This window comes from Lipophrys pholis (assembly GCF_963383615.2).
Source record: "Lipophrys pholis genome assembly, chromosome: 22".
NCBI lineage: Eukaryota > Metazoa > Chordata > Actinopteri > Blenniiformes > Blenniidae > Lipophrys > Lipophrys pholis.
The window spans coordinates 5,865,027-5,888,566 of record NC_137644.1 but is presented as its reverse complement, the minus strand read 5'-3'; the positions used below and the strand labels follow the sequence as shown (position 1 = coordinate 5,888,566).

The 23,540-nt window shown below is 40.4% G+C and overlaps 3 protein-coding genes across 3 annotated transcripts; all 3 read right to left on the bottom strand.

Annotated features, from left to right (window-relative positions):
- Positions 1–3,075: 3,075 nt before the first annotated feature.
- On the bottom strand, positions 3,076–9,554 carry ube2nb (ubiquitin-conjugating enzyme E2Nb). Its single transcript, XM_080492584.1, has 4 exons — positions 9,441–9,554; positions 7,371–7,617; positions 6,377–6,517; positions 3,076–4,956 (listed from the first exon to the last, which is right to left on the bottom strand). Exons 1-4 carry the CDS (start codon positions 9,468–9,470, stop codon positions 4,913–4,915), a joined length of 462 nt encoding a protein of 153 aa, XP_080348710.1. The 5' UTR covers positions 9,471–9,554; the 3' UTR covers positions 3,076–4,912.
- A 1,093-nt stretch (positions 9,555–10,647) lies between these two features.
- Positions 10,648–12,970, bottom strand: mrpl42 (mitochondrial ribosomal protein L42). The gene is made up of 5 exons (XM_080491676.1): positions 12,853–12,970; positions 12,552–12,609; positions 12,160–12,244; positions 11,269–11,432; positions 10,648–10,750 (listed from the first exon to the last, which is right to left on the bottom strand). The coding sequence occupies exons 1-5, from the start codon at positions 12,929–12,931 to the stop codon at positions 10,705–10,707; spliced, it is 432 nt and encodes a 143-aa protein (XP_080347802.1). The 5' UTR covers positions 12,932–12,970; the 3' UTR covers positions 10,648–10,704.
- A 791-nt stretch (positions 12,971–13,761) lies between these two features.
- pwp1 (PWP1 homolog, endonuclein) lies at positions 13,762–23,305 on the bottom strand. Its single transcript, XM_080492504.1, has 15 exons — positions 23,118–23,305; positions 22,700–22,758; positions 19,794–19,927; positions 19,607–19,692; positions 18,781–18,877; positions 18,569–18,679; positions 18,343–18,473; positions 18,157–18,236; positions 17,646–17,742; positions 17,508–17,569; positions 17,323–17,434; positions 15,781–15,871; positions 14,623–14,744; positions 14,396–14,501; positions 13,762–14,308 (listed from the first exon to the last, which is right to left on the bottom strand). The coding sequence occupies exons 1-15, from the start codon at positions 23,181–23,183 to the stop codon at positions 14,214–14,216; spliced, it is 1,449 nt and encodes a 482-aa protein (XP_080348630.1). The 5' UTR covers positions 23,184–23,305; the 3' UTR covers positions 13,762–14,213.
- Positions 23,306–23,540: the final 235 nt, after the last annotated feature.

Here is a 23,540-nt window from a genome sequence, read left to right as displayed (position 1 = left end):
GGAGGTGGAAGAGGCAAAAAGCAGGAGAGAGAGAGAGAGGAGGAGGAAAGTTTAGAAGGGGAACGAAAGAATAAGAGAGGGAGAAAGAGAAGGAAGGGAATGAAGAGAGGATGGGAAGAAGGGAAAAATGAAGAGAGAAAGAGGGAGAGGGGTGGGTGTGCGTGAAAGAAAGAAGATAATGGTGAAAAAGGGGAAAAAAGAGGGGAGAAAACACCTGAGAGATGGAAGAGAAACATGAGAAATGAAAGAATGAAAGAAGAAAAAGAAATGCCAGAGAAGTCAGTAAGGTTTGGCGTTTACACAGCAACGTTTTAATAATGATGTCCGTCTCCACAGAAATGGTGGAAAAACATCAACCTTTTCGTCACATCTATTCTGCGTCACAACAAAGACAAACTTTAAAGTTTAAATCTAAAGATCACAATGAAAAGTTTAGAGTCCGTACACGTTACAACAGTTGCAGATTACATGTTAAGACTTACCAGATTTCTTTACTCAAAGAGTTACGCTGTTCATTGTGGATGAATTCCAACATCCACTGCATCCTTCTGCTCATGCGCTGGTAAACAAACATGGCGGCCCTGTGCTGGTTTGACTCAGGGTTCGTTTTCTAGTTCCAATGGTTGAGACTCACCCCCGACAGGATCCGATTCCTCATCACGCCACACGAATGTCGAGTATCCTCTATCTCGTTCACGTTTGTAGCGCGTTGTTCTTTGCACGTCTGAGTGGTTTCATTCCAAAAATGATCAACAGCGCCCCCCGATGGCCGGGCATACTAACTACATCGTTGTCAGTGTGTCCGCTGCTGCAGTGTAAATGCACCACTTTTTTTTTTTTTTAACAGATTAGGTGTTGTCACATGAAACCTTGTTGTGTTAGGAGTTAATGGGGCATTAATGATCACTTAGGGAAACTTAGGAAAATAGTTAGTATGAATATTCAAATTCTCTCAGGTAAATTATCATTATTTTTTCTGCAGGGATTTTTTAAAAATGTATTATTTACAGGCAGTTTGTGTTTTTAAAGTGTATTAGATATTAAAAAACCATACGGGTAGGTAGGAATGTATAAAATGCACAAAAAAAAGTAAAATATGAGAAAAGTCCAATGTTAGACGTTTCCATCGGAAAGATAGGATAAGATAAGAATCTGTGTCACGGCAGGTTTAGCAATGGCCTGAGTGAGACGCTGGAGATCAAGTCAAACAAACCATAAAGTTAGTCTGAGAAGGTCAAACTGCCTCAAAGTGGAGCATAAACTCAGTAAACATCTTTCGAAATGAGACGCGCTTGCTCAACCACAAGGTCCAAATCCTGAAACCCGCTCAGAAATGTGAAGTTCACGTGTGACGTTTCTGTCCTTGATGGGCTCATTATGACAAATACACCGAAGGACTGTAACGGCGGAGCTGAATTTAGGAAGTGAGGATGACCTGCGGATGAGCAGAGCAGCAATAAACAGCCCGACTGGTTAATGTTCAGTCAGAGATGGCAGATAACGAAGGGGGGATGGCTTCCTGCCGTTGTCCCACTGCACTAATATTCCGAGCAACAGCTGGAGGCCACCCCTTCCAGATTCTGTTACTGTGTCGTTCACATGCAAACACGTTTATTTCTGTTCTTCTATTCACGTCCATTCAGCTGCCTTTGTTTACTGGAGCCGCTAAAGTCAGTCCGGTTAAGATTTTAAAGTTTCTACACAGACGGCCCTTCATGCTGCTGACGGGGTTCAACAAGTCAGAAAATACGACTTTCTCATCCATCATATCTTTTTTTTTTTTTATTAAGCAAGCTGCACAAAACCTGCAAAAAAAAGAGCAAGAAATGCAGCCCTAAACATGTATTATTACACTATTCAGAGCTACTTCAATCATGTAATGACTTATTAACTATTAACTAGATGTTATTATAATATATTGTTACATTATGGGCATTATTACACTGAAAAAAACCCAAATTATAACCTTATAGGTTTTTACAGTCCACTCTTATTCCCTATTGTTACTCTTTATTCATGCATTTGCTCAGTTTATTGTTGTTTATTAGTTATTTCATCCTATTTGGATTGCTCATGTTGGTTTATGCTATTGTTGAGATAAAGCTCTCTAGTTCAGTGAATTGGTCTACGCTAATTATTTTATCACTTATTTGTAGTTTATTCCTTTTATTAGTTCCACGTCATATAATTGTTATTGATAATGTATTTGGATGGAATAATTTTATTTTTGAAATCTGTTTTTGGTCAAAGTACTTTGTGAACTCGTTTTTGTATAAATAACATCCTTATCCTGTTTTAACAAAACCCCTCACACTATATATCAGCTGAGTACAATAAAACTGAAAACTAATATTTGCTTTGACTCTACCAGAACAAACAGCGCCGCCACGAACCAGTTCATGTTTTCTGAATATTTAAATATGGTAAAGACATTTTCACTGTTTTCAATTCAAAAGAAAACGTGAAGAACAGCGAAGATTTTTATATATTAATTCACATAAATTGAAATATTTGAAGCACCTTTTTGTGTTTATTCTTAATTTTATCGATATAATATTTCTGCTTTTCTCTGTCACAAATATCATTGCTGCACTGTGTACAACGAACTGATGGAACATCCTTTATATAAAGATTCTGGAGCCTTTTACAGATAGAATTATTTGATATGCCAAAATAAGGATTTGGGGAATTTTTTTTCTCATATAAATAGTATTTTTCTTGACATTAAAAAATAAAACCATATGGATGAAAATAAGCAATAGTTAATTTTCAGGCTGCAGATACCTCAGGCTATGAGCCATTAATTTGAACAAACCTTATTTTAATAAATCTTTATGTCCTACCAGGGTTATTTGTCCCATCTACTGCAGTTTGAAGGTTTTGAGTGGGATTGTCTCCATCTGCTGGACAAAGAAGGGTATTACACTCTGAAATGAAGAGAAACTTTCCTATAACTTTATATTATCTATATAGTTAAACCATGAAGTCTTTAACTGGATAGAAATCAAAGGTATCATCACCCTACCATCCAGATACGACACATCCATACGTCATAAAACAGTGGAGACTCCTCTTGCTTAACTCAGTTTTATTTACAGTGTTTGAAGAGCAATGTATGCAAATGGACTGAAATTACCAACAGAACTCTCCTTTATTTTTCCCGATTTTATTTCGTTTACACATGGGGGAGCTGATTAATCAAGAAGTTTGATCTTTTTTGATCTCAATGCTTCAGAAATAATAGAAAAAAAAATAAAAATCCAGTGAGTGACTTTGTTTCTCGGTTTGGATTACTGTTCAGGGAAACAATAAATTAACTAAGCCGTGCTTCGTCTTCCGACAGTAAATTGTAGAAGTTAAGAGAGAGCGAATAATTCTGGGTGAGCACAGGACGCAAAACTAAGCAACATGGAGCCTGGCCCAACTCCCAAAGAAGAGCAAGAAACAGAGTTTTACTATTTTACTACGATGTGAGGCGTCGGTCTTCAAAAAGGCTTTTCCCAATCTTCTCCATGTTGTTTCCCTCCAGCCAATAGAAAAGCCCCAAAGGTGATGAAATCTTCAACTTGGTGTATGTCTGATTTGTGACACGACGTTTTTCCTGCTACCACAGTGACCCAGTGTCCCCTCGGGATTCTAATAAATGCACTTGCATAAATCATGACAGATCAGTACGACAGAAACAGTAAAAGCAGATTTGAGACCAACTCAGGAGGAAAAAACAAAAAACAGGAAGCGTCCTCCTCGACCTTTACTTTGAAAACTCGCCTGACCTGTTCCCGTCTGGTTAATAGTACATCGTATTTCCTTTTTCTTCTTTTTAAAAACAAAATAACACTGAAAATAAAGAGTGAACATAAGAAAAAAGCATGGGCAGACAAAGAAAGAAAAAAAACAACAACAACTTCCTACACGCTTAAAAAGGAAAAACAAACAAAAGTGCCATTTCCAATTTCAACAGCGCTGGTGTCCGTCTACCTTTCTAAGCATGTGGAAGTGTCGGGTTCACCCCCCCCCCCCCCCCCCCAGGCCTGGAAATCTGAATAAAACTCTGATGGATTAGACTTTTAACAAGGTCCAGTCATTTATCTGAGCGGGCGACGAGTCACACAGGAGTATTAATCCGTCTTCTTCATGAACCGTTAAGATGTAAATAATGAACACACAGATATAATTACATCTACTGGGGCCAGAAGCCTTTCGGATGGCTCAGGATTTTCCCCCTCCAGTGGCACTCATGTCACATGTCGGGCAGCGTCACGACTCCCCGCGGCGACAGGCTGTGTGCGTTTGATGATGGCGAGGCCCGGCGTGTGACGCGGCGCTGCACAGACAGGAGTGGAAGACAAACCCCGCCCCCACTGCAGCGTGTGAAGGGAAGCCTCGTCACTGGGATTTTTCTCACAAAATGTGTTGACAAATAATGCGTGTGTTAAAAGAAGGACATCTTTAATGCATGTATAGCTTTGCAAACGTACCAGCATGTGCCCAGTTCAGAACAACATATTGCGTGTGATTTCTGTTAAGACTGTCGTGGGGAGGGTGTCATTCTCTGTCCATGCATTTAAATAGCAACACGGGGAAAAAGAAAAAAGAAAAAAAGGAAAAAAAAAAGAAAAGAAAAAAAAAAGGCTAACACACATTTAACGCGTCTTAGAGAGGAAAATAAGTCACCCAGAGGTCTGCAGCAGTAAATCTTCTCATTTCTTTTGAATAGATGTGGACTTATCTTTTTTTTTCTTTTCTTTTTTAACCTCTTTTTGAGTGTTTGCGTGTGTGTGTGTGTTTGTGTGTGTGTGTAAGTGTATATGTGTGTGTGTGTGTGTGTGTGTGTGTGTGTCCGTTTAAATTCAAATGTTGACAGAATAGGAGTACATTTTGTGGATCACATTCAGACGGCCTCGTCTCTCTTCTATGCTTCGGAGTTGCCAGCGTAGAGCCTGGTCCATGTTCGGGCTGCAGGGGAGACAGACAGAGACAGGGGAGACAGGAGAGAAAGGGAGAGACAGGAGAGAGAGAGAGAAAGACAGACAGGAGAGAGGGAGTGAGAGACAGGAGAGAGAGGAGAGAGGGAGAGACAGGAGAGAGGGAGAGACAGACGGGAGAGGGAGAGACAGACAGGAGAGAGAGGGAGAGACAGGACAGGAGTGTTTGGTGACTGGAGAGGCGAGACGGGTCGGCGTGGCTTCATCCAACCAACTCACAGAATCATTCTACTGAAAGGATTCAAACCAGAGACACACCGATACTGCACAAGTCTCCCCGAGTATTAAGTGACGTCATGCGTCAGCAACATCGCCTGCAGGTACGTAAGAGAGGACGAGCGATGTCCACCGTCTGGAGGTTCTTTACTATTAATGAGAACGAAAGTAAGACCGACTGTAAATGATGTCCTGACGAGATATGAAGAGGAGGAGAAAGATTTCAAGTTTGTTCGACACCAGAGTCGCTCGGTAGTTTAACTGCTCTGCACGTAGCTCCGAGCTGTGCTACATGCTACATGCTACGTGTCTTCAGGCTCACGCGCCAGCGATGCTACATGCTAAACATGTAGCATGCGCGGTCCCTCCGTCTCGTCGACAGTACGAATCGTAGCGACAACGCAGCGGCTGTGTGGAGTATGAATGAAGTACTCGAATCACTACTCGGCACTGGCAAGTAGCTAAAGGTTAGTACTCGTACTTTAAAGAAGTGGCATCAGTGCGTCCCGTCTCACAACTAAAGTCAACAATGAGACAAAGGTGTGACGAGACGAATTCGATAAAAATAGGCTTCAGTGCTCCAGCTGATGATGACACATCAAACCAACTGAAATCCTCCCACTCGCTGGAGGAATAAATTACTTTACTTCAGGATTTGATCAAAAGACCCGTGAAGGCCGGAGTGTCAGAGGACAGACAATGAAGCTATATTGTGATGAAAAACCAAATTATGACGGAAAATGACTCAAATTTGAACATAAAGTCGATTTTAATGGAGCGAGCTGTTTTTACCAACTCCCCGACAGCAGGGCAGCAAATGATATCTCAATTCATACCGCTACTCTTGTTTTCTTACATTATCTGCGTATCTCACATTATTCTGTCTTATTGATATTTTAACTCCCATCGATTTTGTGTGGAGCAACACAACAACATGTGTAAATAGAGTCTCTCACTGGGTTTTGTTATTTAACTTTTTTTTCCCCTCCTCCTCAACTCGGGGAAACCTCCGCTGACAAAGTGACTCCAGACCTTTGAATCGTTTGATGTGAATTTGTACTGTGGGCAGTAAATCAACAGGTTGGGAGGCGAGTTAAACTTTGCCGCCATCTGTCAGAGGAAACAGCTTTTATGTTTAAAAAATAAATAAATAAAAACCCGACCGGTCTGCTCACCTGTCTCAATGGCATGGCTTTCGTTTTTCTTCCACTGCTCTGCGACGTCGTTTGCCAGGGGGTCGTCTGGATTGGGAGCACTTAATAACGCCTGGATAGATAGCAACACTGTACGGATCTGCAGGGCTGGAGACCACTTGTCTGTGAGGAGAAACAAAAACGTCAAACACTCAACGACGGCTTAGAGCAGAAGGTGATCGCAAAGTTCAGTAAACACCCCCCCCGCCCGGTGTGATCAGGAAGAACCATCCTGATAAAAAATAACATTGGTGAGTCTTGTGATGCGGGTCAGTGAGTCTGCAAACACGTCCTGCTACATCTCTGGAATTCCTTCCAACAGTTTCAGTGTGACGAAGCTCGGGTGGTGTTAAGTCAACACAATGACCATAAATCACACGCTTTGTGTGTGATGGGAGCAGACTGACAGGGCGACACACGACTAGAAGCGGATGGAGGCGAATCGCATGAGAATGAATGAGTGTGTGTGTGGTTATGAATGTAAAACTATTACATTTTTAATTAAGAAAATTGATGATTGAATATCGGAGGATTAATTAAGTTTGACTTCTTCCTCCCTCTTCTCAGACATGTTGAATTAAATGTGTATGTATAGATATTCTGTGCAAATGTATTTTCATGAAATATATATATACACAGATTTAATTCAACAAGAGTGTGTGTGTGTGTGTGTGTGTGTGTGTGTGTGTGTGTGTAAATAGATTTATACATTGTCTAGGTTTACTTTCTTTGTTGTATGTACCTGTAGTTTGTATATCTTTTGACATGTCTGAACCTAATAATAATAAAAAATATAAACTACTTTAAGGAAATAAATGATAATCTTGTGGATGTCGTACAGACATGACACTCCTGAGTTTATGTCACCGACAGCAGGTTGATCTGAGAAGTTCCACATTGCTGTGGTAAATCTCTAACCGCCGCTCAAAAACATCATGTTTAAAAACAGAAATACACATTCATTTTCTATCCTCACCTTTCAAAATGTCTAAACATATTCTTCCCAGCTTGTCAACATTGGGGTGATAGATTTTGGTCATGAATCGCACTTTGGGAGCTGCCATGGGATACTCTTCTGGAAGAAATAGTTCAAGTTTAAATGTGCCTCCCTCAAAGGGAGAGTCTTGAGGACCGGCGATGACCACGTGGAAGTAGCGCGCGTTCCCCTCGTCAGGCGTGGCCGTGATCCCGGGAACGGGCTCCGCCATCAACCGCTGTGTCTCCTGGGTGCGAGAAATACACAGAAACACGCCGGTTGGGATTTTTCCTTCATCGACGGGAAAATAGGAAACGCTGCGAACAGCTGGCGTCACGTGTGTGTCAAGTCATCATCAATTCAACAATTTCAACTATTTAAATGCACAGAAATAGAAGTGAACCCGCAGGCCGGACATATTGCACCATATACTTCCATAAAGAGGAATCTCCTATTCGTTAAGCAAACCAGCAGCTTCGGGACTCACAATTATTAAAAAACAAAACAAGAAGAGAAAAAAAAAAAGAATTAATGGGCAATGTAGAAAAGCTAAAACATAGGACTCAAAATTATATTTTGAAATTCAAAAGATGGACTTTTGAGAGGCAAAACTATCTAATTACAAAGGCTAGAGACTATTAAAAATAGAGTAAGAAGAAATATACATAAAGAGTGAAAATGGATGAATAAGTCAGTAGGAGAGACGCTTATTCAGGATTCCATCAATGCAGATTTTTAGAATTGAGTATAAAAATTTGATTGAAGAGGAAAATGTTAGAAAAGGCAATCAAATTGCTTGTGTTGTCAAATCTGATCACTAGAAATATCGAATGGAAAATAGAATTATGGAAAAACTACAACACAAAAAAACAAATTAACGAGTTAAAATATAAATTATGGAAATTTAAGAAAACACTAGAGAAACAAGGAATATTGAATCAGTTGAAAATAACTAGAATCAGACAAAGTACATAAAAACTGAATGAGTGAAGATTACGCAGGATTGCATGAACGCAAGTGTCTAAAATTGACATGATATATCAAAAACGTTTGACACGGTAATCAAACGTCTTATGTTGTCAAATCTGATCACAAAAAATAGGAAAATGTGAACAAAGTAGCTTCATGAGGTCAAATCTGAGACGTGAGATGTTTTTATTCTGATTTAAGAGCTCTGGATGTGGTGACGGTGATGCAAAATGATGCAACGTGAAGTAAAAAAGGTTAACGAAAACGAAATTAAAAGTGGAGCTGGAATGTTTATGATGTTTCAGCCTTTCGTCTACAAAACACCTGCAAGCAAACCGCAGTGAAATCTGACTTTTTCTTTTTTTTTTGCAGTTAAATGCAGGAATGGTGTTTGTTGTGCAGATCATGTTCAGATTGGGTGTCCGCGGGAGCAGCTAGGAGGAGTTTTCACTTTGTCAACGCCGCTTCAGAGGCTGACAAACCTGCTGAACCTGAGAAATGTTGAGCTATGAAAGCTGGATGGGGCGGAAAAAAAAAGGCTGATCGCGCCCGCTGCCGGGCCTGGCCCGGCCGGGCTGGGGCGGCGCTGAGGCGGGGACACCGCAGCTCCGTCGGGCCTGAGGCCGGGGTTCCGCAACCGCAACAGGCCCGAGACCCGCTTCTCCTTTTTAACGCACAATCACGTAGTTTAAGTGAGACACAATAACACACACCCTCCGTGTCGGTGGATTATTGATCCCCAGCCGCCGCGGACATGTGTACGAACCAGCGGCTACAGCAGCTAGCTTAGCCCGCCCAGCCAATCCATTCATATGGCGACCCGGACCAAATGTCAAAATACATCCATCCGAGTTAGAAATGGGGAACTTAATCCACCAGACAATCGAGCAGGATAAAGACAGCTGGTAAAAACCGGAGCCCCGGTGGAGGAGAAGGGAGTTAACGGAACAAACAAAACACGGAGCCGCGAGCTAGCCCGCGGAGCTAACCGCGCTAGCCGCGGTACCGCTACGGTAACCCCGGGTCCGCGATTCCTCTAAATCACCTCTGAAACACGAGAGTTTTAAATGATAAACGTGCGCCGTGTGGTGTTGCGTGTACCTTTACAATCCTACGAGGCAAACCGGCCATCTTGTGTTATTATATTTTTAGCCGCGGACTTCTTCTCTTCAGCTTGGATTGACTGAGCTGCGGGGGCGGGGCCAGAGAGCTCACACATCCGGTCGCTGCGGGCGACGTGCTGAGCGTGATGACGTCAGAGCACGTCCGCAAAAACACAAGTACATGCTGAAGACTTTCAAAACCATTGATGAATTGGTTATTAATTTTGTATGGGAAAATAATTTAACTAATTGTTTGAAGGAATCAGTCTTTATGAGCTCATGTAAACAGTGGAATCAACCTTCTGGATTTTTACAGTAAGATATTTGAAAACAACTTGATAAACAAAATCTTCAAAACTCTCACTTCAATTTGAAATATTCTTCTTGATATATTACCAAAGTTGGAGGCATTTACTTTTTTTCCTGGTGTGTAATCATGATATTAAAATATACCCTTTGAAAATGTAATTTTTATCAGAAGGTCATTCTTTCATGGTCTCACATCTACAAACAAGTTTTCAACACATAACTCCAGAACACTTGATGTCCATAAACTCACCTGCTTAGTTCCAACAGAAACACTTGCAGGAAAAATCTAAGTAAAAATAGATCCACCAGATCCATATTCTTAAAAGAGGTTACAACCTCACCGTGTTGTTTCATACTGGAATAGAGTTGTGGATGACATACAACGGAAAAGGGTTTAGCTCCTCTCTAATAAGTATTTCAATAAAGTTAAGGAAAACGTAATGTTACTAAACCTTTATAAAAAGACAGATATAAGATGATATAAAAAGTAGCTTTTGTAATGAATTCCCTGAAACAATTATTCATTGGACTGTACATTTGTTTTGACAGAAATTGTGATGTCATCAATATTGAAAATAAATTGATCTTTTTTCTGGGAGTATGTGTCATTTGGACGATTTGCTCACTCTATGCTAAAAAGCTAAATTTTTCATTCTTCATGTGAAAGTATTACATTCATCGTTGCCAATTCTCTGGAATAAAAAACATGTTAATTACATACTGTAGTTCTGCACCCAGTGTGGGAGTTTTTGAAATATATCTACAGCTAGCATATGTTTTATTTGAGTTTGAATTTTAGAGATGAAAAGGAAAATACAATAAAACCAATATAGGGCAATTATGTTTCCCTAAAAAAAAACAACACAGGCTCTGAAAGTAGTAAAGAGAGACAACCATTGAAGATTTAACACTTTATTATAAATAATTTGAAGTTTTCCAAGTCTGGCCGTCCACTATCGATCCTTGGGCGGGTTTTTCTTAATGCGCCTCATGTGATACCTGAAAATAACAAAACACAACAATTCATATTGAATAAACAGTAAAGAAGCTCAAGTTCAGCTTGCTACGCATAGATAAAAAATTACAATTTTCTCTTAATTAGCCAGTATTATTAAATTACCAAGCTTGAAAAAGCATTGACATAAAACTAAATTAAGTCGTTCATGCTTGTGTATGTATAATTTGAATTTCAAAAAGAAAATCTCATCATTCTTTAGTCCTTCAGCTCGGAGTTTGATAACATCTGTTAAGTTTGACCCTGGTTCTTTTATTAATCTTCAATTCTCATTGTCCTCTGAGAGAATCTGCAGCATAAAGCGACTGAGATGAGGGGATCATGGCTCATTTCCAGCAGAGGTGAAAATGATGAGTGAGCTGATCGTTGTGCTTTTGTTCGTGGCGATGCTATTAACCCGGGGAGCGGGACATAATTCACTCAGTTCCACTGAAATCACATCTGATGAGATTTGTAGTCGACGCTGACGCTGGTGGCCTCTCCTGTTTGTTTGTGTACTCACTGTCCTCTTGGATAAAACTGGTGTTTGGTGGTGAAAAACATCTTTCCCAGCTCCTCCACCGTCGGCCCCGGGTCCTTCCTCAGCACGTCCTTGCTGAGGTGGGCTTTCAAAACCTGATCGTGGGTCTCACCAGCGTTGTTCAGGGGGTCTGGTCTCTCTATAGGCTGCAAAGATATCAAGGTCAGATGAATATTTGTTAACTGCAATTTGTCATCATTTGCTATCTACAAGTTTCTCATGTAAGCCTGGGATGTCTTTTAAATCCATTGATCACATTGGGTTAAGAGACATCTTTTGTGTGATGGTATTTTTAAATGTTTCCATTTTAAAGTGCCAATAACTTAAAACCTTTTATGAGGAGCTCCTCTTAAGTATCAGTAACCTTCTAATGGGGCACAAGCACAGGATAAGTCCACAGGCCAAATCCAGCCTGCTAGAGGGTTCAGTCAGACCCAAACGATCACCCTGAACAGTGTCAAAATAGTTTAAGAAGACATTTATTTCACCGATTTGAATCAATGTCGCAACAGGGTGCAGAAATAGGGTCTTCTCAACATTAATCTGGACAAAAAACACATTTCAGATGACACTAGACTTTTTTAAAACATTGTGTGGTCAATGTATAGTTCTGGAAAAAATTGTGGTCTTATTTTTATTCGAACATTAAAAAATATGAATAGAAACCAACAATGAATGCTTAAAAAGAGTTGGAGGAAGCTTATTAAATCAGTTTCCAGTCAGTCTGTTTGTATAATAAATAACCACAAAACAAAGCAAAAAGTCCAAAGCAACATGAACAGGGTGACACATGCTGTCAGAAACATGAATGGATGCATCATATTATACAACCTCAGATTATTCAGCGAACGATAAACACGTAGTCTCTCTTACCTGGGTAAGGTCATAAGGAATGTCAGCAGCAGGATGGTAACACACCACCGTTTTCCCATCTGAGGTCACACCGATTTCCACATTACTGAAATCCAGAGAAGTTAAGAGTTTGAGCTGAACATTTACACGACAAAGACAGCATCTCGTGCACCAAGCCAAGACTAAAAATGATTAATAACCACACTCATGTTGACCTTGATTTGAGATAGATTACTGTTTTTAGTTTAAATTACCTCATAAAAGTGACAGTTGTCTTGACAAAGTGCCCAAATCTGCTTATATATCATATAACATTATATCATCAAAAAAGAATTAAATCGATGTTGTACTGCCAGAACAGCTACAGACAGATGTGTATATTTTGACATATATATTGATCATATTGAACGTACCAGCTTGGGTCGTCAAGTAAATGAGCTCCAGATTTGTGTCTTATTGGTAACAGACAACCTGCAGCAGAAAAAAAAAGAGAGGTATAAGTTGAACATGCAAAAAACAAATAATTTTCCCTTAATTGCCATCTTCAGTGTTTGTGAATTTAATTGTCAGAATTTGTTTACATCCTGAAGTCAAGGTTAGCCTGTTAGCTCCCGTTAGCTTACGGCATATCCGCATCTCGATTCACAAGTATAACCGCTATCTCTGTTAGGTTAACATGATTTTTCAGGAGATGCACGCAGAGACAGAACTTACTCTGCACACATCGCTGTTTGGGGATGTTTTGAAGTCGATTTAAAACGCTATGAAGATTAAACAAACGACCTGACGCCATGCTTAGGTATTAGCTCCTGTGCACCCATGAAATAGCTCCGTGCGACACAAGGCTTTAGTTCCACTTCAGATAAGGATCCTTACATTTTTAAAATCGCCTTTAAACAACTCAGAAGTGCGTTATACCTGGTAAAACTATTAGCTTTTCACTTAATAATAATAATAATAATTATTATTTTATAATGCACTTTACATTCAAACAATCTCAAATTGCTAGAATAAAAACATAAAATTCAAAAGATAAGTAAAAAAACGGTAAAGAAAATGTAGGGGTTATTGGATTCAAAAATTATTACATTATTTACTCAAAACACCAATACAAATAATTTGTATTCAATTCTATGTAATTGTTGCATACAGACCAAAATATCTCTAGATTTCTTTATATATTACATTATCCAGAATAAATTTAGCAAAGTATGGGATGATCCCACATACTCTGGCCTCACAGTGAAAATGCCATGGGTTCAAATACCAGCTTGTGTGGAGTTTGCATTCTCTCCCTGTGTGTTAGTCTAAACTGAGATTGGCTGTAAGACCCCGCGACCCTGCACAGGATGAAGTAGGATAGGAGATGGCTGGAGATGATCACTTTTTAAGCAACTTAAATACCATAAATCTCTCAATGGATTCGGTACATTCAAAATACAACCATTAATAGATCAGAGTACAAATTTTCTATCCATTTTTTTTAAATTTTTATTTTATTTCCATTATTCACTCCAAAGTAATCCCTTCGAGTTATCAAGCAGTTTTAAATCTGATCACTATCCCAATCCACATCATTTATAGTAATCATGCTCATCAAAAAACAAAACAGAAACACAAAAATGTAATAAATGTCATTTATTTATTGAATACACACCAATAGTTAAATCTTTTTGATGTCTATTACAGTTGGTTTTTTTAAGTTTATTTTACCAAAAACTCAGGTATGCAATGTCCAAATATAAATCTGTTCCATGTGTTTCTGTGGAGCACATTACATCTTATTGAACAGAAAATAGGCAAACGGAGCAGAACTCAAAAGGTAGTATCAACAGTTCAAATATCTAACAAAAAATTGGAAGTGAACTGACTGATGTGCACGTGAGGAAATAAAGGAGGCAATGTTTCTTTACTACTGTGAGCTCCCGTTTCTTCCAGGTTTGCAATCATCGCATCCAGCCTCATCAAATCCAAGTATTTCCACAGAAACCTGCGATTGCACAGTGAAAAACAGAGGCTCGATGCGCTTCTCAGTTTATTCATGTTTCCAGGTTGGCATTTCTTCCGGATCCTCACTAGGACACTTCCATGTCGGATGTGGCTGCAGAGGTGGAAGCCTGTGATGACGTGGTGGCCACCAATCGCTCCCTGCTCCCAAACACCTCAGTCACTGAAAGCAAACAGTCGGAATATCACAGAGCATTAATTAAAAAACGTAAAACATGTACTGATTTAACAGGTTTATCTCAGTGTGTACCTGCTGCAACGTCGCTGATGTCCCAAACCCGCAGGCCCTCCTTCTGCCCTCCAAAGGCGTAGATGAAGGGCTGGTCGGGGCAACAGGAAGCACAGAACAGCACACCCTGCACAAAAAGAGTCCAAGCACGCCGTCAACTTTACAGACTGCTGCATGGGGGTAAAAAAACCCCAACCCCAAACCACAATGCAAACCCCCAGCGACATGCTGCGAGTTCATCTTCTCACCATTTTCATGTCGCGTGTGTGCACCAGGCTGGGTTTGTTACTCAAAATGTCCCAAATCTTGACTTGTTTGTCAGCCGAGGAGGTGACGAGGCATCCTTTGATTTGACTGCTGAGGGCCAAACCTGCAAAAACACAAAGTTTCAGGGTAAAGTCACTGTAAACGTTTAAACAGCAGGAGTGTGAGGGTGTTTATTCATACTTTAATATGAATTATAGATCAACACAGTTTAGAATATGAGCACAGAGAGCTCCACAGGTTTGTTGTCAGCATAAAATAAAATAAATAAATCGTGTTGTAAAACAGAGACAACTGACAAACATATTTTGTTCTTGTATATTTGGCCTTGTTCTCGACAATCCTCAACTTTTCAAGTGGAAGAGGTTTTTGCGTTTTCATTTCAGAATTTTTTTTGCGTTTACACGGCAACGTTTTGAAAACTATTTCCATTTCCACGGCAGAAACGCTGAACATGATGTAGACAGCATATTAGGCCATGAGTTGGTGCTGTTGGCTGTTTTTGTAATAAAACCATACACACTTACGCGCAATACGCTTTAAACATTAACGATGGGAGTACGCGGACATTCGTATAGACAGACGACCATGAAGAAACAAAGGAAGTTAATCTAATGGATTAATTAATCTAATTTGCTGATATAATCAGGTTATTTTAACAGCAATTAAGTTCATTTGCAGTTTCAGGAGCAGTAAAAAACTTGAGAGAAAAAGGTAGTTTACTTGTGAGAACCTACATACTGCTTAATCTTCAGCACAAATCAAAGCATTTGTTATATTTCTGGGTGAAACTAAAGGAAAAATAGTGATGCATTTTGATAAAAACTGCACATTTTCAGGCTCAATATGAAGTATTTGACATTAACATTGTCATAATGAACTCATAGCTCTATAGAGAAACATTCTGACTGATCCAGGACACTTGATATTAAATTCTTCTGTCTGTGGAATTTAACCTGAAAGGAGTTTCACAGTTTATCTGTGTGTGTTTGGACTGTGACAGATGATAAACTCAAGCTTCTCCACATTGTTCAGGTGAGTGTGAATAGAACATCTTCTCAAAATGAGTCACGGGTCTCACCACACATCCGAGGTGGTGTTCAGTTGTACTGTGGGTTACGGTCAAACACATTTGTACCCACCTGACACCTCCTCATCGTGCGCTTTGAGCGTGAACACGGGTTTATCAGAGCGTGCGTCCAGGCAGTAGACGAAGCCGTCCTCTGTGCTGGCCTGAAACACACAGTTGATCACGGAGCTTTAAAAAAAAAAAATTATGAATTTAGATTTCCGCACATTCAGCTTCGTTTAAAAAAAAAAAAAAAACATGTTACAATCCTGAAAAACAGTGTGTGAAACCCAGAATGCAAACTGAATCACATGCACCAGAATTCACATTAACATGAGTTCACATTAACCACACAGAGCAGGAGAAAGAACGATGGACCTGTTGATACACATCTAACTTTTTAAAAAAAAGATAACTGTTTAATCCAATTCATATGAGTCTGATTGGATTTATTCTGATTTTATAGGAGAAAAAAATTGTCAAAAAAATTGCTTCAGTGAGTGATTCTGCCCTCGTTTCTTTCATTATGTGACTTTTTTAAGTATTACTCTTTCAGAGTACAGAGAAACTCACATTACAACATTTTATTTGAACATTACAAAGCATCTGTGGAGATCAGCTTCACTGTATGTTTAGTCTTTAGTTAATTCTTCCATTCATTTTTATTTCCCCTTTTGGTTTTTGTTCGGTTGTTATTTTGGATTTTGAGAAAAAACAGTCTTTCCATCACATGACTTTAATATATGAAGTCATCAGGGGCAGAAGGTTTAAGCCACTTCTTTTTTATCTTCATGACTCCATCCATCAGAAGGAATATAAACTAAACATATGTTGTCACATTTAAATGGGATGTTGGCTTCCTCCTCCCTACACAGCCTCCAACAGCAGCTCCCTCCTCCCCGATGTCTTTTTAGAAAAGGTGAAATAAAGAATTGAACCATATTCTTCCAACAGAATTCTTCCCACATGATTGACCAGGTTGAATTCTCTTGTATTTGACAGATTCGCTCCCTTCCGTCCCCTGAAGTCCTTGCTTTTCCCACTTGTCTTGTCTATGATTGGTTGGCCGTACGGCAGAAGTCTTGGGAGCCTCTGGAGTGACTGATATAGAAGTAAACGTCTGCTTCTCTGCTTTCTGCTTGTTTTTCCTTTTGTGTTGCATGACGTGCATCAGTACAAACTGATCACTGCATAAACATGCGTGGACCACATGATGATTCTCGACGGGATCCTGCAGCTGGAATGATTGAGTTTAACTTCAGTGTGACAAACATGAAATAATGCGCCGCCACGTCGAACAAAAGATGTGTTGTGGATCAATATTGTTGAATTAATGTGCAATTGTTTTAAAAACTTCTACTTAAGTCCGGATGTTTAATTGGTAGATTTTAACCAAAAACTTATTTTTGGTGATTTGGTGTCTTCAGATAAAACATGAATTCATACACAAAGTGTGAAAGGTGATTTGTTCTTTATGACTTATTGTAATATCGCTTTAATTCAGGTGTATCAAGTTTTTCTCTTCTGACACAATTTAAAAAACGTAATTAGAATCTCTGAAGTCCTGTACGGCCTTGTTGTCAAACCCGGGAGTGAAACGAGAGATTTTCCTCACCAGGAAGTTACAGGGGGAGAAATGGTTCCAGACCAGACGTTCCACTTGTCCGCTGAACCTCCAGGTCCGGTGGCTGCTGTCGGGGCTCCGACAGTCGTACAGAACCGTCGTCCTGAAAGAGGAAAAGCGACAGCCGGTGTTGGTTTGAAGCTCTGCGTGGAAACGTTCACATTCAGAGCTCCTACTTGTCGTACGATCCCGATATCAGCGTCTGGGCCTCGAACGGGTGGAACATTACAGTCTGGACCTAAACAGGGGAAGATGGTTTTACAGTCAAATCTGGATTTAGCCGGACGAGCACACAGGACCGGCTGGCTGGATACCTTATCAGTGTGTCTGCGCAGGGTTGTGGCTGGTTTGCCTTGTGAGAGGTCCCATAAGATGACCGTCTCGTCTGCAGAGCCACTGGCCAACACGTTCCTGAGCAACATTAACACGGATTACAGCGCAATCATTCATTCTGTTTGCATCATTATTAAAATCCAGAATCCAAAAAAGTCAGTGGAATAATTAAACAATCCTTCTCCGGGTGAGAAACTCGTTCAACTCCATTCAAATTCAGGTTTTTGTTCCACAAAGAGCTGCGGGGTTGAATTCTTTCATTTTTGTACTCCAGTAGGTCACGTAATTCCTAATCTAGCACAGGGGTGTGGCACATAAAGCCCGTGAAAAACTTTAAACCTTAAAGATAATGATGGGACTATTTTAGCGCTCCAGCCCACTCAAGATGAAACTGCACCGTTTGTGGCCCCTGAACGAAAATGGTGTTTGACACCCTGGCCTCAGTGTGTGTTTGTCTCCTGCACAGTGAGAATAACTTCAGATGATACCGACCTGATCATCTTGTTCCAGGACAAATCCAGAACGGCGTCCGTGTGTCCCTCCACAGGCTCTGCTGCCGCCGCCGCCGCCGCCTGAACCAATGCAAACATTTCAACATGGTGCACGTGTGCTTGAGGTCCAATAAGGACTCAAGCACAGAGCGAGGCCATCACGATCACACAGTGATCAGTTTCATACCTTCTTGCTCTTCTTGCTCTTCTTGGACGCCTTCTTGCTGCCGAGCGAGAAGGCCGGCTCCAAACAGTCCACCACGTCCAGATCCCACACGTCGATCTGAGGGGTCATGTTGCCCACGGCAGCGTAGTTCGCTGCAGGAGCGTCGCAGAAGAAGCCGTTCCTTTTAATATTCACGCAGCCGGAACACGAGGAGGGGCGATTAAAGAAAACGGAGCGGGTTTCTTACGCGATGCTTCCGCAGGGTTGGGGTCAAAGCTGAGGCACTCCACACACAGCGGGTAGGCCGGCAGCAGGATATCGTGATGGACGTACAGAGAGTCCTCCTCGGAGTTATAGACTGGAAAACATCGTTGTGTGTTAAAGCTCACCGAGATGTTTCCTGTCGGACAAATGAAAAGCTCCTTTTATCCTGTTTGACAAATAACCGGAGGTTTTCACCAAAGATCTCCAGATTGCAGAGGTCCTTCTCCGCTCGGCCCGCCAGGATGAGGTTGTCACCGGGCTTGATTTGGAAATCTCCACGCTCATATTGATCCTGGAAGAGGAAAATTAAGTGTTGGTCAGATTGGGATTTACACGAGGGGTGTCAATCATGAGGCCCACGAGAGGTTTCAATCTGCAAATTCAAACCACCAAGCATGCTTACCAATAGGTCATTTCAGAAAGGACTTTCCCTTCAGGAAATTAATACAGTGCCATAAAATTGAAAAAATGTTTAAATAAATAAAAAAAGTTTCTGTTGTAATTGTTTGGCTTTCCACATTCTCATCATGGATACTCTGCGCCGCCACAACAAAGAAAACCCTGATCATTTAAATGACCCACTCAATTAAACACTCCTGATCGAGATCAACTAAACAGATTTATAGGATTATAGAACATACAGTATTTATAGGGCATATATTAGATACGTGTGAAGGTAAATATGCCAAACATGTTTCTCGTCACTGACATCTGGTCAGCTCAAAATGACCAGAGAGAAACAGCTCAGCACTTATTTAATAGTGACTTTATATTGGACAGAAGGACTCACCAGGTTGACACATTACCAACTTCTCAGTACATTAAAAAAACAAACATAATGTTTAGGAATTGTCAGTTATCTAAAGGTGAATTAATCTTGGAAAAAGAGTCTGAAGCTTTCACCTTATTGCACATTTGTGACATTTTGTAAACACAAGCCCGAGTCATAAAAGGGCGTTAAGTAGAACACTTGAAAGGGAAGAACACAAACTATATGCAGGTAACCCCAGAGGGTGCTCACCGTGTCTTTGATGGTGATATAAGGATCATCCTCATTACAGCTGAACACCGTGAGTCCTGCCAGGCTGTCGCCGAGGCTCGCCGTCACTAAGACGGTGACAGAGAATCAACAGTCTCAGAGAGGAAAACACTCAAAACAGTACAAATAGGTGAGACACAGCACACATCGAGGAAATAATCTCCTCAACCTGCATCCTCTTCATCGTATTTATCCAGCCCGTATTCGGCCAGTTCATCATCCTGGGCGGCTTCAGCACCTGTGGCGTCGTTTTGTTCAAGCGACACACCTTCGTCCTCCTCGTCGTCCTCAGCTTCCAGTTCCCTGAGAACATTGAACATTTAATAAATAAACATTTCACACAGAGATCAGCAAGTAAGAAATCGATCCAGGTCGGCAGTGATGTATGGGAGGAATAGCAGGATGGGAAACTTAGAACAACATGGCAAATGTAAATAACAACAACATGATCTACTTTATTCCCAACAGGATAGTTAAAGAACGTAAGTCAAACATTTGCCCATAAAGAAGTTGTTTGGTTTCATTGTTTATGGGACTGAGATTATAAGTGAATAAATCCCAAAATGCTGCGTTCATATGGGGGTATTATTGAGGCAAAACTATTTGTCTATGCTCTGGAGAGTTATCTGTCTGTACCTTAGTCTCTCTGTCTGAAGTTAAGAGTTGTCAATGTGTAAAAGAATGTCAACGTGAACCTGAATCTGCAAAAGTTGTCTGTCTGTAAATAGTTTTCAAATGTTTAAAACAACAGCGAAAGTCTACGCATTCGAAAACAAGTACTGAAAATACAGACAAGTCACCAGTTAATAGTGGTGCAGTTTCACAATTGGCTGTTTTTTTGTTACACATGACTTTTGCTACACTTCTGCCATCTGAAAGATTCGAAGCTGTAAAGCTTGGGTTTTGCTGCCCTGAGCTCAGGCTCACAGGCTCCTTCATTCTGCCCTGCGCCTCAGTAGTTAACGACTGCTCAGGGCTGTAGTCAAGTCCACCTTCGTCGAGACCAAGACAAGTCCGAGTCACACAGGTCCAAGTCCAGATGAGATCAAGAGTAAACCTTATGATAGAAACTCAACTTTTCTTAGATGGCATGTAATCCTCACTGTGAATAGAGAGTTGAAAACGTAACAACCTTGTGTGTGCAGATAAACAACAAAAACATTTTCAAAAACTATGCTGCTTTATTAATCTATTCACTGGAACATTTAATTTTTTTTAAACAGTATTGGTATCGGTATTGTGCTGCTCTGGAGTCACGGTGCTGCGCCCAGAGACGCTGCACATGCTGCTCCAGTAAGGTAGAAAAAACAAACAAAAAACGGAAGTAAACAAATTCCGTTAATTACATAAAAAAAAAATCTTTTAACGAATTAAACATTTCAAATCAATTAATTAAATTAACACGTTATTTTTGACAGCACTAGTAAAAATGCATTACTATTCATTGTAGGTCACTGACATCCCCTCCCCCCAACCGGTCAGCAGAAAGCCGCCACCTCTGAGTCTGGTTTCTGCAAAGGTTTCTTCCTGTTGAAGGGAGTTTTTCCTTTCCACAGTCGCAATTAAATCTGCTTGCTCACGTGGATTTGTTGGGTTTTTCTCCTTCCCCTGCGATTTTAAACTAAGTAGTCTATCTGGGAATCGTCTATCTGGGATGACACCATTAAACATGTTACAAGGCGTGCATCCAGGCCAGAAGCCGAGGGCGCAGCCAGAAGCATTAAAAACAATAAAGCCATGATTCCACTTATGAGGCAATGAGTAGACATATCTTATTATTATTAGGGACTGAGCCCGAAAGGCCCTGTTGTATTTGTAATGTTTCGTCTTCTTTTTCCCCCCATTTTTCTCCTGATGCCTATCCATCCATCCATCCATCCATCCACCCTCTCCCACTTATCCGTTTCCAGGTCACAGGGGTGGCAGTCTGAGCACTGTCACCCAGATCACATTGCACTGATTAAGAACCTTCCTGCAGGTGGTGAGCCCACGGGAAGGTGGCGCCCGGCATGAGACACAAACCCACTACCATGAGATTGAGTCTCATGCTCTACCAACTGAGCTAGCCGGGGTACTCCTGATGCCTATTTGAACTCAAATTTGACCCACTAAACAAGCTCAAAAACTCACCAAATTTGGAACGCTCATCAAGACTGGCGAAAAATTTAAGGAAATGTAAAAAATAACCCACAGAGTGCAAAATGTGCTCTCTAGCACCACATATAAACACTAAATTGGCCACCACAGCCTGTAGACCTAAAGATCACGTACTGATAGTTAAATCCAACAGGAGGGCTGCAATTTGCCATAGAAAATAAGATTTTTTCCCGAAAAAGGCCCTCACACAAACGCTGTCTCCTCTGAGGGAGAATATTGAATCGGCTTCAAAACACGATTAAATGACGGAGGAGACGCTCCTGCTCAATAACTCTCTTAATAGTTAACATAATATCTTAATCTTAATGATACTCATTGAGCATATGCGACATTGGGGATGGGGTGCAGACAAAAATGGAATGTACACATCAATAACTTTGCACTTTTTATAATTAGTGAGGCGATTGCTAAGCCTTCTATAGATCTCATATTCCAGATGTATGTAAAAATGTAAGTTGTTTACATACACGTGTACCCCGTCTCCAATGTTGCATAAGCTCAATGAGCCTGGGGCATAGCGCCGCCTGATGGCTGGCAGTCTGATGCCTGTGAGCCTGAGCTCAGGGCAGCAAAACTCAAGCTTTACAGCTTTCAGATGGCAGAAGTGTGATAAAAGTCACGTGTAAAAAGAAACAGCCAATTGTGAAACTGCCTGACTAATAACTTGAGTTGTCTGTATTTTCAGCACCTGTATTCGAATGCTTAGACTTTAGTTGTTTATTTTATACATTTGAAAACTATTTACAGACAGACAACCTTTGCAGATTCAGGTTCACATTGACAAATTCTTTTACACATCGACAACTCTAACTTCAGACAGATTTAGGTACAGACAGATAACTCTCCATAGCATAGACAAATACATTCACTTCTCAATAGTAACAAACAAAAAGAGAAAAATGTTTTATTTAAACAAACCCCAACTCCTCCTTAGCCTCAGTGATGATTCTCTGCAGTTCTTCTTGGCTCAACTCAACCTGCAGTCGAATGAAAGAAGTGGTTAAAAAATTTTTTTTTAAATCATACCAAATGTTATTAATGTCATCAATTAATATTTTAATTGAACCTTAAGATTGTTTTACTATAGGAGAAACAGGATAACTTTAAGATAATACAAATTCTCCTTTCATTTTCCCGTCTATGTTTTTATTATTGTGTCGACTTTGAAATGGACTTGCAATTTATTTTGTTATCCAAACGACGGATCTTACATATCAAACATTAATCATAACGTTAAAGATGAATGTCAATATTTTATTGAGATTTTAAATGTTGACATGTTAGCTTCAGAGTGGCTAACGCTAGTTAGCTCAACACGAACTCAAGAGTTTCTCACTTTATCCGGTGTTCCCTTTGCAACGCCTCGCTTCACCCAGCCGACACAAGTGATCTGGGCACTCATCGTGAAGAAACGGCGCGATTTAACAATCACAAACAAAAGAGAAATAGAAAACGGGGTTTAAATCCACAGCTCACTTCGGGCACGCAGGGGGCGTACACGTGTGCGTGAAAGGACCCTGTATCGCAGACGGTGGTGTTCAAAGCTGTGCCTGATCAAAAATGTGAGATAAATGAAGCAGGCTGCTGCTGCCGTAATTCAATTCAATTCAATTTTATTTTATTAGCACCAAATACAACACAGTCATTATCACTATTAACATGGTTATAGATAGAAAATGCAATAATGCCAGACCAAAAGAGTATTGCATTTGTTTAAAATCCATCACATACTAACATAAGAATTTTAAGTATTTCTATT